A 15,035-nucleotide genomic window follows, 5' to 3' on the forward strand; every position below is an offset into this window, starting at 1 on the left:
TAGGAGCGGTGCGGGGAGCGAGCTAGGGCTTACCGACAACTCCGGCCGCGTCACCGCTGGACGCCATCCAGCGAAGCGAAGGAGCAACGGGTAGGGGACCGACGGATGCGAGAGAGGAATTCAATTCGGGGCGGCGCTCGTGCTCCGGCGCGTTATCGGCGGCGCTCGTTCCCCTTTGATGGTGGTGGTGGTGGTACACGGGTGCGACAGTAGGAGACGAAGGTGGGGAGGGTGCAGGTGGGCTGGGTTGGGCTGGTCTAGGTCGGGTTTGTGGACAACACAAAGTCTTGTTTTTCTCTTCTTCGGCCCAAAGAAGGGGGAAATCCTATACCAAGTCCACGACTCAGGCTGTAAGTGGAAGCGGGACGCCTGCGGCGCCGCTTAGTCGAGCCCACATAATAGCATAAGCGGGGGCCCGCAAGGAGACCCGAAAATATGTGGCATCATGTGGCTGTCTCGTGGGCCCGCAGATTCAGCCCACTTTACGACTAGGATGTGTGCCCGAGAGCGAAAGCGCTGGGTTGTTCCCACGGTACGTGCTTCAGGGTGTTGGTCAATGGTACGTCTGGCGCCCAGCGTCGCCATCCGGCTGTAGGCTTGTAGCATCGTCGTCCGTCCGGCCTCGCCAGCGACTCCGGCGACGGCCTACCGAAGCAGCGCTCGGCCGCGCGGCAGGTGTTGTAGCGGTAGCCACGCCATCGAGATGCGTAAATGTAGCGTGCACCGCGAACCCGCGAACAGCCGCCCGCCACTCCCTTGTACCATAGCGGTGTCGCTCTGCAGAGATCCATGGCAGCCTCGCAGCGTGCTTGAGCAAAGAAGGAGGTAGGATCGCGATGAGGATTGGGGAAGATGATGCTGAGAGCGTGGGGGCGGGGCTCCATACGCTTTCCGGTATTGTAGGCTGACAAGATTGGGAAGCGTGGCGCTCCCGTGCACATGCGGAGGCCCGCGGTAGTGCGATTAATTTTGGAGGGCTCGCACGAGGCGTCCTGCTTAACCATGTCGTGGGCCGATGCTGGCAGCTCAAGCGGGCCCCCGCGTTTAATTCCACTTGCGGCATCCATCGGCCAGCGTTAGAGCAGGTGTAAACGGATCGGATCGGATCGGATATTTCTATATCTTTTACCATATTCTTATGACGAATTCGGATTGGATCGGATTGGATAATGGTCGGATGCGGATTATATCGGATTACGGATATGAAGCGGATATGGACTGGACTCGGATCGAAAGTGGATTATTAAGCAAATATACACATAAAAAATAGAAGTATGTTTTTTTTATGTATAACATGTTTGTAATTATAGGCTATAGCTAAATGTACACACATGTTCGTACAACAAAGCAAATTACGTGCTAATAGTATACATATTTTAGCCAATGAACTAACTATATTGTCTAAATATTTTGTGTTGGGCTAATTTTCTCGGATTATCCTCATTGAGGACCTCGGATAATCCGCAAAAAATGACGGATAATCCGTATCCATCGGATAGTATCAATATCATATCCTCTACCGTATCCGCCGGATATCCGCATGAGCAATATCCGCATCTGCATCCATATCCGGCGGATGTCTAAAAATGCATACCATATCCTTAAAAACGGATGTGGATTCGGAGCGAAAATTATCCGTACCATTTACAACCCTAGCGTTAGAGGAGGAAAAGGGACCCTCGCGGAAACTATCGCTTCAAGCACTCGGAGAAATCTTTAGAAAAAAGCCTGATATTTGCGACTCACTAGTACGTGATAAGTAGCGCGCTGTAATACTAGAAAATCAATGGGAAGTGGTATCCCTGCTCGCCACGTAATGCAATGGGAGGATAAGGGAGAAGGGAGAAGACAAGGGAGGCTAGGTTGTGTCAGCTTTTCCTTTTTTCAGATTCGTTTTTTTTAAATGAAATATCTTAAGAACCGTAAATCCAAATTAGAAACCGTTTTCACTTTTGAGATCCTCGTGTCGAGATCTTCAAAACTAGATCACATGTTGATAGTTTTCAAGATATTTTTCTTTACTTCTAATACTGTATGATTGTACTCGTGGTGTGTACCTAATTGTACTCGTGCACTAACTGATAAGTACTTTTATTTTTAGTGTTTTGGTACAGTTTTTCCTTTAACCGATAACCGTACTTGGTCGTGTGCACGACTGTACTTATGTATTTTGTACTTACTCATATGCGCGACTATACCTGTATTTGCTCGTGCGGGCGAAATGTATTTATGCACATGTACTTGCCCGTGTGCGCAACTGTACCTGCTCACGTGCGCGACCGTACTTCTGTTCATGTATTTGCCTGTGTGCGCGACTGTACATGCTCGTGTGCACGATTGTACTTCTGTACATGTACTTGCCTGTGTGCGCGGCTGTATCTGCTCGTGTGCGCAACTGTACCTGCTCGTGTGCGTGACTGTACTTGTAATCGAGTCGTTGGTGAAATGCCAACCAGAATATCCGGCCTAAGTAAGGGCCAGAATATCCGCCCCCCGAATATCTGGTCCACATGCAAATTTCCGGCCAAACTTCCGGGGGGAGTCCAGTAGCTCCGAACTCTTAAGTCCTTAATCGATTTTTAGGGGCCGGATATTTGCAAATATCCGGCCCCGGAATTTCCGGCCTGGGGAAAAACTAATTCTCCCCTTCTTCTTCATTTTCAACATGTTTTCAATATCAACCACAATCTGCACCACTTAAAAACATTAGAGTATCACACATGTTGTCATCAAACACACAAAACTGTAATGGTGGAGAGATGTTCTTTCAATGGGGCTTGATCGAGGCATGGCAGGCAGTCGGGCGTGATCTAGGCCTAATCGACCATGTTACTACGTCTGGATGGCGTGCACCTTGAGTGGTGGAGGGCGGGTTCCCTCCCCTGGGCCGTCGTGTGCTCTAATGGCTGTTGTCTTACCTTGTCCAATTAACGTTGTAGTGTGCTGGTCAAGTCATGGGCTCGAGTTCATGGGGATGCCGGGACGACATCCCCGGAAGGTGGATGATACGTCTCCGACGTATCGATAATTTCTTATGTTCCATGCCACATTATTGATGATATCTACATGTTTTATACACATTATATGTCGTATTATGCATTTTCCGGCACTAACCTATTAACGAGATGCCGAAGAGCCGCTTGCTGTTTTCTCGCTGTTTTTGGTTTCAGAAATCCTACAAAGGAAATATTCTCGGAATTGGACGAAATCAACGCCTGTGGTCCTATTTTTGCACGAAGCTTCCAGAAGACCGAGGGGGAAAGGAAGTGGGGCCACGAGGCGCCGCCACAACAGTGGCGGCGCGGCCCAGTCCCTTGGCCGCGCGGCCTCGGCGTGTGGGGCCCTCGTGTGGCCCCCGCGTTGCCCTTCCGCCTACTTAAAGCCTTCGTCGCGAAAACCCCCAGCACCGAGAGCCACGATACGGAAAACCTCACCGAGACGCCGCCGCCGCCAATCCCATCTCGGGGATTCCGGAGATCACCTCCGGCACCCCGCCGGAGAGGGGAATCATCTCCCGGAGGACTCTTCACCGCCATGGTCGCTCCGGAGTGATGAGTGAGTAGTTCACCCCCGGACTATGGGTCCATAGCAGTAGCTAGCATGGTTGTCTTCTCCTCATGTGCTTCATTGGCTGGATCTTGTGAGCTGCCTAACATGATCAAGATCATCTATCTGTAATGCTATATGTTGTGTTTGTCGGGATCCGATGGATAGAGAATACTATGTTATGTTGATTATCAATCTATTACCTATGTGTTGTTTATGATCTTGCATGCTCTCCGTTATTAGTAGAGGCTCGGCCAAGTTTTTTACTCTTAACTCCAAGAGGGAGTATTTATGCTCGATAGTGGGTTCATGCCTCCATTAAATCGGGACAAGTGACGTAAAGTTCTAAGGTTGTGGATGTGCCGTTGCCACTAGGGATAAAACATTGATGCTATGTCCGAGGATGTAGTTATTGATTACATTACGCACCATACTTAATGCAATTGTCTCGTTGTTTTGCAACTTAATACCGGAAGGGGTTCTGATGATTACCTCGAAGGTGGACTTTTTAGGCATAGATGCATGCCGGATAGCGGTCTATGTACTTTGTCGTAATGCCCAATTAAATCTCACAATACTCATCGTATCATGTATGTGCATTGTTATGCCCTCTCTATTTGTCAATTGCCCGACCGTAATTTGTTCACCCAACATGCTATTTATCTTATGGGAGAGACACCTCTAGTGAACCGTGGACCCCGGTCCATTCTTTTACATCCGAAATACAATCTACCGCAATACTTGTTCTTTACCGTTTCTCTGCAAACAATCATCATCCACACTATACATATAATCCTTTGTTACAAGCAAGCCGGTGAGATTGACAACCTCACTGCTTCGTTGGGGCAAAGTACTTTGGTTGTGTTGTGCAGGTTCCACGTTGGCGCCGAATCTCTGGTGTTGCGCCGCACTACATCCCGCCGCCATCAACCTTCAACGTGCTTCTTGGCTCCTCCTCGGTTCGATAAACCTTGGTTTCTTTCTCGAGGGAAAACTTGCCGCCGTACGCATCACACCTTCCTCTTGGGGTTCCCAACGGACGCGTGCTGTACGCGTATCAAGCATATTTTCTGGCGCCGTTGCCGGGGAGATCAAGACACGCTGCAAGGGGAGTCTCCACAATCCAATCTCTTTACTTTGTTTTTTTTGTCTTGCTTTACTTTATTTAATTTCTTGTTTGCTGCATTATATCAAAACACAAAAAAATTAGTTGCTAGCTTTACTTTATTTACTGTCTTGCACTCTATATCAAAAACACACAAAAATTAGTTACTTGCATTTATTTTATCTAGTTTGCTTTATTTACTACCGTTAAAATGAATACTCCTGAGAACACTAAGTTGTGTGATTTCACTAGTTAGGCATAATGGAAAACAACAAAAATATGAGAGATCTTTATGAACTTTATCTTGAATTAGGACATGATGTGTTTGAAGAGAGAATTAAAAAACCCATGGAACTTTATATGCATGCTAATGAGAATATTATTACTATGAATGCTTTGAACACCATTGTTGCTAATGCTATGGAAAATTCTAAGCTTGGGGAAGCTGGTTTTGATGAGTATGACATTTTTAGTCCCCCAAGCATTGAGGAGAAAATTTACTTTGATGACACTTTGCCTCCTATTTATGATTATAATGATAATGGTCTTTTGGTGCCGCCTACTATGGAGAGTAAATTTTATTATGATTATACTATGCCTCCTACACTTGATGAGAATAATAATGATAGCTACTTTGTTGAATTTGCTCCCACTACAACTAATAAAATTGATTATGCTTATGTGGAGAGTAATGATACTTTTATGCATGTGAATAAGAATGCTTTATGTGATACTTATATTGTTGAATTTTTTCATGATGCCACTGAAAGTTATTATGAGAGAGGAAAATATGGTTGTAGAAATTTTCATGTTACTAAAACACCTCTCTTTTTTGCTGAAAATCTTGAAGCTGCACTTGTTTCATCTTTCTATGCTTGTTGCATTATGCTTCATGAACTTGTTTATTTGCAAGATTCCTTTTCATAGGAAGTGGGTTAGACTTAAATTTGTTTCATACTTGCCTTTTGATGCTCTCTTTTGCTTCAACTACTATTTCTTACGAGTGCATCATTAAAGCTGCTGAGCCCATCTTAATGGCTATAAAGAAAGCACTTCTTGGGAGATAACCCATGTCATTATTTTACTTCTGCACTTTTTTTTATATTTGAGTCTTGGAAGGTGTTTACTACTGTAGCAACCTCTCCTTATCTTAGTTTTGTGCATTGTTGTGCCAAGTAAAGTCGTTGATAGTAAGGATCATACTAGATTTGGATTATCAGCACAGAATCAGATTTCTTTGCCGTCACGAATTTCGATCTGCCTCTCGTAGGTAGATCGAAAAATATGCCAATTTACGTGCGTGATCCTCGACATGTACGCAACTTTCATTCAATTTGGGCATTTTCATTTGAGCAAGTCTGGTGCCTCAGTAAAATCCATCTTTACTGGACTGTTCTCGTTTTGACAGATTCTGTCTTTTATTTCGCATTGCCTCTTTTGCTATGATGGATGAATTTATTTGCTTCATTAATGTCCAAGTAGCTTTATGCAATGTCCAGTAGTGTTAAGAATGATTGTGTCACCTCTGAACATGTTAATTTTTATTGTACACTAACCCTCTAATGAGTTGTTTCGAGTTTGGTGTGGAGGAAATTTTCAAGGATCAAGAGAGGAGGATGATACAATATGATCAAGGAGAGTGAAAGCTCTAAGCTTGGGGATGCCCCGTGGTTCACCCCTCGCATATTCTAAGAAGACTCAAGCGTTAAGCTTGGGGATGCCCAAGGCATCCCCTTCTTCATCGACAACATTATCAGGTTCCTCCCCTGAAACTATATTTTTATTCCATCACATCTTATGTGCTTTGCTTGGAGCGTACGGTTTGTTTTTGTTTTTGTTTTGTTTGAATAAAATGGATCCTAGCATTCATTGTGTGGGAGAGAGACACGCTCCGCTGTTGCATATGGACAAATATGTCCTTAGGCTTTACTCATAGTATTCATGGCGAAGGTTGAAACTGCTTCGCTAATTGTTATATGGTTGGAAACGGGAAAGGCTATATGTAGTAATTCTAAAATGTCTTTAATAATTTGATACTTGGCAATTGTTGTGCTCATGTTTAAGCTCTTGCATCATATACTTTGCACCCATTAATGAAGAAACACCTAGAGCTTGCTAAAATTTGGTTTGCATATTTGGTCTCTCTAAAGTCTAGATAATTTCTAGTATTGAGTTTGAACAACAAGGAAGACGGTGTAGAGTCTTATAATGTTTACAATATATCTTTTATGTGAGTTTTGCTGCACCGGTTCATCCTTGTGTTTGTTTCAAATAACCTAGCTAGCCTAAACCTTGTATCGAGAGGGAATACTTCTCATGCATCCAAAATCCTTGAGCCAACCACTATGCCATTTGTGTCCACCATACCTACCTACTACATGGTATTTCTCCGCCATTCCAAAGTAAATTGCTTGAGTGCTACCTTTAAAATTTCTATTCTTTACCTTTGCAATATATAGCTCATGGGACAAATAGCTTAAAAAACTATTGTGGTATTGAATATGTACTTATGCAGTTTATCTCTTATTAAGTTGCTTGTTGTGCGATAACCATGTTCCTGGGGACGCCATCAACTACTCTTTGTTGAATATCATGTGAGTTGCTATGCATGTCCGTCTTGTCTGAAGTAAGGGAGATCTACCACTTTAATGGTTAGAGCATGCATATTGTTAGAGGAAAACATTGGGTCGCTAACTAAAACCATGAATCATGGTGGAAGTTTCAGTTTTGGACATATATCCTCAATCTCATATGAGAACACTAATTGTTGCTACATGCTTATGCATTAAAGAGGAGTCCATTATCTGTTGTCCATGTTGTCCCCGTATGGATGTCTAAGTTGAGAATAATCAAAAGCGAGAAATCCAAAATGCGAGCTTTCTCCTTAGACCTTTGTACAGGCGGCATGGAGGTACCCCTTTGTGACACTTGGTTAAAACATGTGTATTGCGATGATCCCGTAGGTCCAAGCTAATTAGGACAAGGTGCGGGCACTATTAGTATACTATGCATGAGGCTTGCAACTTGTAAGATATAATTTACATGATACATATGCTTTATTACTACCGTTGACAAAATTGTTTCTTGTTTTTAAAATAAAAGCTCTAGCAATAATATAGCAATCGATGCTTTTCCTCTGCGAAGGACCTTTCTTTTACTTTTATTGTTGAGTCAGTTCACCTATCTCTCTCCACCTCAAGAAGCAAACACTTGTGTGAACTGTGCATTGATTCTTACATACTTGCATATTGCACTTGTTATATTACTCTATGTTGACAATATCCATGAGATATACATGTTATAAGTTGAAAGCAACCGCTGAAACTTAATCTTCCTTTGTGTTGCTTCAATACCTTTACTTTGATTTATTGCTTTATGAGTTAACTCTTATGCAAGACTTATTGATGCTTGTCTTTAAGTACTATTCATGAAAAGTCTTTGCTTTATGATTCAGCTTGTTTACTCATGTCATTACCATTGTTTTGATCGATGCATTCATTACATATGCTTACAATAGTATGATCAAGGTTATGATGGCATGTCACTCCGTAAATTATCTTTGTTATCGTTCACTCCGCTCGGGACGAGCAGAACTAAGCTTAGGGATGCTGATACGTCTCCAACGTATCGATAATTTCTTATGTTCCATGCCACATTATTGATGATATCTACATGTTTTATACACATTATATGTCGTATTTATGCATTTTCCTGACACTAACCTATTAACGAGATGCCGAAGAGCCAGCTTGTCGTTTTCTCGCTATTTTTGGTTTCAGTAAATCCTACAAACGAAATATTCTCGGAATTGGACGAAATCAACGTCCAGTGGTCCTATTTTTGCACGAAGCTTCCGTAAGACCGAGGGGGAAAGGAAGTGGGGCCACGAGGCGCCGCCACAACAGGGCGGCGCGGCCCGAGCCTTGGCCGCGCGGCCCGGCGTGTGGGGCCCTCGTGTGGCCCCCGCGTTGCCCTTCCGCCTACTTAAAGCCTTCGTCGCGAAACCCCCAGCACCGAGAGCCATGATACGGAAAACCTATCGAGACGCCGCCGCCGCCAATCCCATCTCGGGGATTCTGGAGATCACCTCCCGCACCCCGCCGGAGAGGGGAATCATCTCCCCGGAGGACTCTTCACCGCCATGGTCGCCTCCGGAGTGATGAGTGAGTAGTTCACCCCCGGACTATGGGTCCATAGCAAGTAGCTAGATGGTTGTCTTCTCCTCATGTGCTTCATTGTTGGATCTTGTGAGCTGCCTAACATGATCAAGATCATCTATCTCGTAATGCTATATGTTGTGTTTGTCGGGATCCGATGGATAGAGAATACTATGTTATGTTGATTATCAATCTATTACCTATGTGTTGTTTATGATCTTGCATGCTCTCCGTTATTAGTAGAGGCTCGGCCAAGTTTTTACTCTTAACTCCAAGAGGGAGTATTTATGCTCGATAGTGGGTTCATGCCTCCATTAAATCTGGGACAAAGTGATAGAAAGTTCTAAGGTTGTGGATGTGCTCGTTGCCACTAGGGATAAAACATTGATGCTATGTCCGAGGATGTAGTTATTGATTACATTACGCACCATACTTAATGCAATTGTCTCGTTGTTTTACAACTTAATACCGGAAGGGGTTCGGATGATAACCTCGAAGGTGGACTTTTTAGGCATAGATGCATGCTCGGATAGCGGTCTATGTACTTTGTCGTAATGCCCAATTAAATCTCACAATATTCATCATATCATGTATGTGCATTGTTATGTCCTCTCTATTTGTCAATTGCCCGACTGTAATTTGTTCACCCCAACATGCTATTTATCTTATGGGAGAGACACCTCTAGTGAACTGTGGACCCCGGTCCATTCTTTTACATCTGAAATACAATCTATCGCAATACTTGTTCTTTATCGTTTTCTCGCAAACAATCATCATCCACACTATACATCTAATCCTTTGTTACAGCAAGTCGGTGAGATTGACAACCTCACCGTTTCGTTGGGGCAAAGTACTTTGGTTGTGTTGTGCGTGTTCCACGTTGGCGCCGGAATCTCCGGTGTTGCACCGCACTACATCCCGCCGCCATCAACCTTCAACGTGCTTCTTGGCTCCTCCTGGTTCGATAAACCTTGGTTTCTTTCTGAGGGAAAAACTTGCCGCCGTACGCATCACACCTTCCTCTTGGGGTTCCCAACGGACGCGTGCTGTACGCGTATCAGTGGACTGCATGGATGGCTCTACGGAGGGCAATGTGACGGTGGGAGATCCTGGTGTTAGCGACGCCTCAGCTTTGGAAACTCCCAGATAGTGTTTCAGAAGCCTAACTCGGGGACATCGAACAACTGAGTTCTAAGGCGTGGCGGGCGATTGCTTCCAGGCCAAAGCTCAGCGACTCGGCGCCAACGGTGGCGATGCAAGGGTGTCGTAACCCTCTTGGGGACATCGTTGTGGGTATCCGCCCCACGTTATTGTTACGGGTGAAAGCCCTAGATCCCACGGTTTCAACGGCGGCAACGCAGTGTGTCGTTACCTTCTTGGGGGTGTCATCGTGGAGCCCCGACTGAACTCAGTTGCGTGTCTATGTCTTCGATGGCAAATTTGGGTTTGTGTTTTTCTATTTTCTTTGATCTTCTTTCTAAGAAGTTCTCCTCTCCACCTGGTTCGGCCGTTGCGGCTTTATTTATCAAGCGGGACGAAAGCCTATTTCGAGGAGATAGACCGAGAGATACAAAGCAGAATGGAGGATTGGCTGATTTTTTTTTTGAACAATGGAGGGGTCTAGAAGACCCTAGTAGAGCTTCATTCACATACCACGTGGCAGGTGCAAATTACAAGGAGACCCCTAACAAAACTCTCCCTAAAGAACTTGATATTTGAAGATGAGGCCTCCTCATTTATAGAAAAGACCCTGGTAAGAAAAATAAAAATACGACCAAGTCCTTGAGTGTCTCCGCCATAGCTCGCCGGCATCCTCAAGGTGTCACCACCGAGGAACAAGATCAGAATGCTTGAGCGCCCCCTTCCGACGAAAATCCACCGCCACTAGACACCTCCAAGCCACCAAGGATGCACCACTTGGCGACAAAGAAGCGGTGAGCTCCAGTAGCAGAAGCGGTGAAGAGGCTCCACATCGGTGGTTGAAGAGAAGCCACCATGCCGGCCGAAGATGGTAGAGGCGAGGATGCGTCCCGCGTGGTTGAGCTCGTTGTCGTTGCACCACCGCAGCAAAGGTCGGCGTTGCCTGAAGAAAGCCACAGCTCCGCCACCCTTTCTCCCCTCGCCTCCACAGCAGGAGTGCGAGGAGCTTTCGAGAGAGGTGGAGAACGAGAAAGCCCGGATGATTGGTTGATTTCGGTAGCGTGTGTGTGGCCTATGTAAAAATCTGGGCCTATGCGAAACTAATCTGGGCCGTCCGCGGCCTATAAATTCAGACCACAACCGGCTCATTTTTCTTCTTCTTCTTCTTCCACCTCCAGATTTCCCTTTGCCATTCTTCATTCCCCAATCGAAAACAGAAGGAAACGAAAACAAGAAGAGGTCCGTCCGTAGGCGATTGATTTGATTTGTTCCCTTATTAATCCCCCAATCTCACCGCGCTAATCCCCACCACCAATCGGCGCTAGCTAGGGTTAGGGTTTCGACGGACGAATCGCTGCTCCGGCCGGCCACCAGATTCCACCGATCCCGGCCTGGTACACATCACAGATCAGCTCTCGCCACGAATCCATCCATCCTCGCGGCCATGGATCCCAACCAGATCAGGATGTAGACGGACACGTCCGTGATATCCGTAGCGTCATTTGTTCAAATCGTTTTAAATTATTCAGCTGTCCGTGATGTCCGTGTAAATTAGTTCACCTGTCCGTGGACTTCCACTGGTTATACACGGACAGAGGCCGAGGTTCCATTGGTGAGGCCACGGTTCTTCCTGACGGCCGTCTCGCCGGGGTGGAGGCAGAAGCGGTCGACCCAAGTCTTGAAGTTGATCTTGGGGCCCTCGAACTTGAGCTTCCGGCGCATGAGCTTGCCCGCGAGTAGGCGGATGGGAAGCGCGCGAGCTCGTCGGCGGGCAGGATGCGCGGGGCAAGGCGCTGGAGGTTCTGGCTGAACGCGGGCACGGCGACCTTGGGGAGGTCCTTGCTGAGGCTGACCCCGAGGTGGCCGTCGGCGTCCTCACGGTGGACGGCGGCGGCGTGCGCGTCGTCGTAGGCGCCGATGTGCGCACGCACGAGGCAGCGCAGCTCCATCTTGGCCCGGGACCTGAAGACCAGGTCGTTGGTGAGCAGGGCGGCGGGCGAGGTCGACGGATACGAGCCCCGCGCTGCAGCCCGTGCCGGAGAGGTTGTAGGCCATGACGTCCTCGCGCATGCCGAACCGGCTAACGACCCTGGCGGCCAGCGAGGGGGCCGGTGAGAAGGAGCCGACATTGAGGACTAGCAGGTCGACGTCGCGTGGAGAGACGCCGCCCTTGGCGAGGACGACCCGGACGGTGTCGTCGAAGAAGGCGTCCATCTCGTCGAGCGCGTCGTAGTGGGTCGCGCACTCCTCGAGCAGGTCGTCGGAGGGCTTATGGCAGGCGTAATCGAGCAGGTAGCGTGCCAGGCCAGGTCGGCCATGGCGTGCAGGCGCTCGCGGCGGTGGCGGGCGAGAGCGTGCCAGGCCAGGTCGGCCATGGCGCGAGGAGGAACACCGAGGCGAGGGGGCGCTCGGTTCAAAGGGGCATGGCGCCGACGAGCAGGGAATCCGGCGGCGGCCGGCGGCCAGGCGCTCGGCGGCGGATACCTTCTGAGACCCTGCGAGGAGCTCCTCAGCGGCACAAAGGAGATCAGCGGCCTGGCAGAGGCGAACGGCGTTGCGGCTTGCCCTGTGGACCGAGATGAAGAAGTACTCTGTTTACTCGATCTGTTTCGTTCATACTTTCTATTTCTTGTTTTTGTTTTGCAGGAGAGCCGGGCCTGGCAGGTTCTGCGGACGGCGTCCGTAGAGTCCATATCAAATACGCGGCCTGTCCGTATGGCTGTTTAGCTGTTTTCACGGACACGGACAAACAGTTTCCACGGACGTCCGTGTCCATTTGCATCCTGACAACCAGATGATGATGCCCCGGCCCCGGAGCTTCCCCATGTGGCCACCGCCCCCACCCACCTCCTCCGACGCCATGCCGCCGCCCCAGCTGCCGTTCCTCCCCCCACCCAACCGCGGCTGGAAGCGCAAGAACCCCAACCCCAACTCCAACTCCGCCGCCTACCAGCCCCCCGCCATCGGCGACCTCCAGGTGCAGAACCGCGCCAAGGCCCGCCGCTGGTTCAAACCCAACCCCAACAGCAACCGGAGGCCCTTCTTCCACAAGCCCAAGGCCAAGGCCCCGCGCAACACCTCCTCCTTCATCATCCGCGCCAAGCGCGCGGGGGGCATCGCGCCGCTCGTCTCCCCGAGCCCCGTCACCCCCGCCGTGCTGCCCACCCCCGTCATCTCCCCCGCCCACGACGAGAGGCTCCTCTCCGACGTGCTGGCGCAGCAGCAGTGGGGCGTCGACGGCTACGGCTCCATGAAGGGCCTCATCCGCCTCCGCCCCGCCAACCACGCCCCCTCCTCCTCCTCCGATGACGACGACTCCAGCGGGGGAAGCGATGTGGAGGAGCACGTGGAGGTCGAGAGGAGGCTCGACCACGACCTCAGCAGGTTCGAGATGGTCTACCCGCAGCCTGGCGCCGTGTTTGAGGACGACGATGAACTGTATGACCAGAACCAGGATGATGATGTGGATGTGCATGTGGCGAGGCTGGAGGAGGAGAATCTCACGCTCAAGGAGCGACTCTTTCTCATGGAGCAGGAGGTGGGAGACATGAGGCGACGTCTGGAGGCCATCGAGGCACGATTCTCTGACGGTGCTGCTGTTGCTGCTGCTGCTGCTGCTGCTGTGGAGAATGTCACTGAGGTTGGTAATGCTATTGCTGCAGCTGGTGCTGATGACGCAGTTGAGCAGGCTCTGGAGAATGGCACTGAGAGGGGTGATGCTAATGCTGACGCTGTCGAGGTGGTGGCTCTGCAGAATGGCACTGGGAGTGGTGCAGCTGGTGCTGTCAACCACACCGTTGAGGAGGCTCTGAAGAATGACACTGAGATGGGCGATGCCACCGCTGATGCTGACAACACATTTGAGGATAGCACTGAGAAGGGTGATGCGTCTGATAATGGCCGAGCCAACAAGTCTCTAGAGAATGGCAGTGTAGAGCCTGAGAAGAGCGGCAAGGAGGAGGAGAGCTACAGTGCAGGTTCGGAGAAGAACGCTGAGATTGGTGATGCTGCAAGCGCCCAGGGCAATGGCCAAGAGGCCTGAGGCTCTTGGGCTATTGGCTGGTGGAAGAAAGATAGACAGAAGTGGTGGTTATTGTTGTACATACTTGTTGGCCACGGCAGACCCAAGCCATGCGACGGTTATTCCGTTTTTGGAAACTGACACGTCGCGTACCAGCGGTGGTTTGTCGTGTAGACAATGTAATGTGTTTCCTTTCCTGGAGCTTCAAGAAACGGTTCGTCTGCCGTTTTGAGTTCCCTCTGTTTTAGTATATTTCTCGCGGAGAAACCTTATAGTGTTTAGCTGTGTTGCCCAAAGTGGTAGATACTTTAAGATGATGATGGTTTTGTTGTTATTGTATCCGTTCATTGTGATGATGACATTTGTTACTGCTCCTTTCGTTTTGTATTGTCGTGGTTAATTCTGTTGTTTACAATCTCATTGAGTTTTCTAGTTTGTGAGTGACAGATGCAACGTATTAGGCTCCATCTGGTAGCAGTCTAGCTGAATAGAATCAGTCAGGGCTACTGCTGGTGGTAGCAAAGCTGGTAGCATGTTGAAGATTGTTGTTATGAACAACTGAACCGTTTTTCCTTCCTAGCCATAACCAGCGGTAGCAGATTGTGTGATCTTTTTGTTTTTATTTTGTTCTCAAAATTCAACGCTAGACTAGACTAGAGTAACTGATGCCCTACTTTGTTATGGCATTATATTTTTTTTTCTTACTTGGTATTAGAATCGAACATCGACTGATCAATGGACAAGTTGGTGTCTAGTCAGTTTACAGGAAACCCGAGGATATGAATCATCACTCCATCTGTTTGCATCTTCTGGCAGATTCAGTAGAGCTACAAACATATATGCACAAATGGGCGTGATGAATCTTTCCTTCATATATACACAGCTGAGGACAATGACACTGCGATGGCCGCTGATGCAGTGTTGCTGACATGATATCTGAGGTTGGCACAGAGAAGTGTGATGCATCATCTGGTGCTGATAATGCAGTCGACAATTCTCTAGAGAGTGCCATGGCCAGTGGCTGTGTAGAACCAGAGAAGACCGGCGAGGAGGAGAAGTGCAGTGC

General features: G+C 48.3%; 2 protein-coding genes across 2 annotated transcripts in view; one reads left to right on the forward strand and one right to left on the reverse strand.

The window, feature by feature from the left end:
* Nucleotides 1–169, reverse strand: part of LOC124666895 (ubiquitin-conjugating enzyme E2 variant 1C-like) — a 1,947-nt gene extending 1,778 nt beyond the window's left edge. Inside the window, exon 1 of the mRNA XM_047204226.1 lies at nt 34–169. Coding sequence (XP_047060182.1) covers nt 34–67 — 34 coding nt within the window. The 5' untranslated portion in view covers nt 68–169. The remainder of the gene's footprint in view (nt 1–33) is intronic.
* Nucleotides 170–11,108: 10,939 nt separating this feature from the next.
* LOC124666249 lies at nt 11,109–14,325 on the forward strand. The gene is made up of 2 exons (XM_047203595.1): nt 11,109–11,407; nt 12,743–14,325. Exons 1-2 carry the CDS (start codon nt 11,393–11,395, stop codon nt 13,988–13,990), a joined length of 1,263 nt encoding a protein of 420 aa, XP_047059551.1. The 5' UTR covers nt 11,109–11,392; the 3' UTR covers nt 13,991–14,325.
* Nucleotides 14,326–15,035: the final 710 nt, after the last annotated feature.

The sequence above is a fragment of the Lolium rigidum genome, chromosome 6, assembly GCF_022539505.1.
Source record: "Lolium rigidum isolate FL_2022 chromosome 6, APGP_CSIRO_Lrig_0.1, whole genome shotgun sequence".
In the NCBI taxonomy this organism is placed as follows: domain Eukaryota; kingdom Viridiplantae; phylum Streptophyta; class Magnoliopsida; order Poales; family Poaceae; genus Lolium; species Lolium rigidum.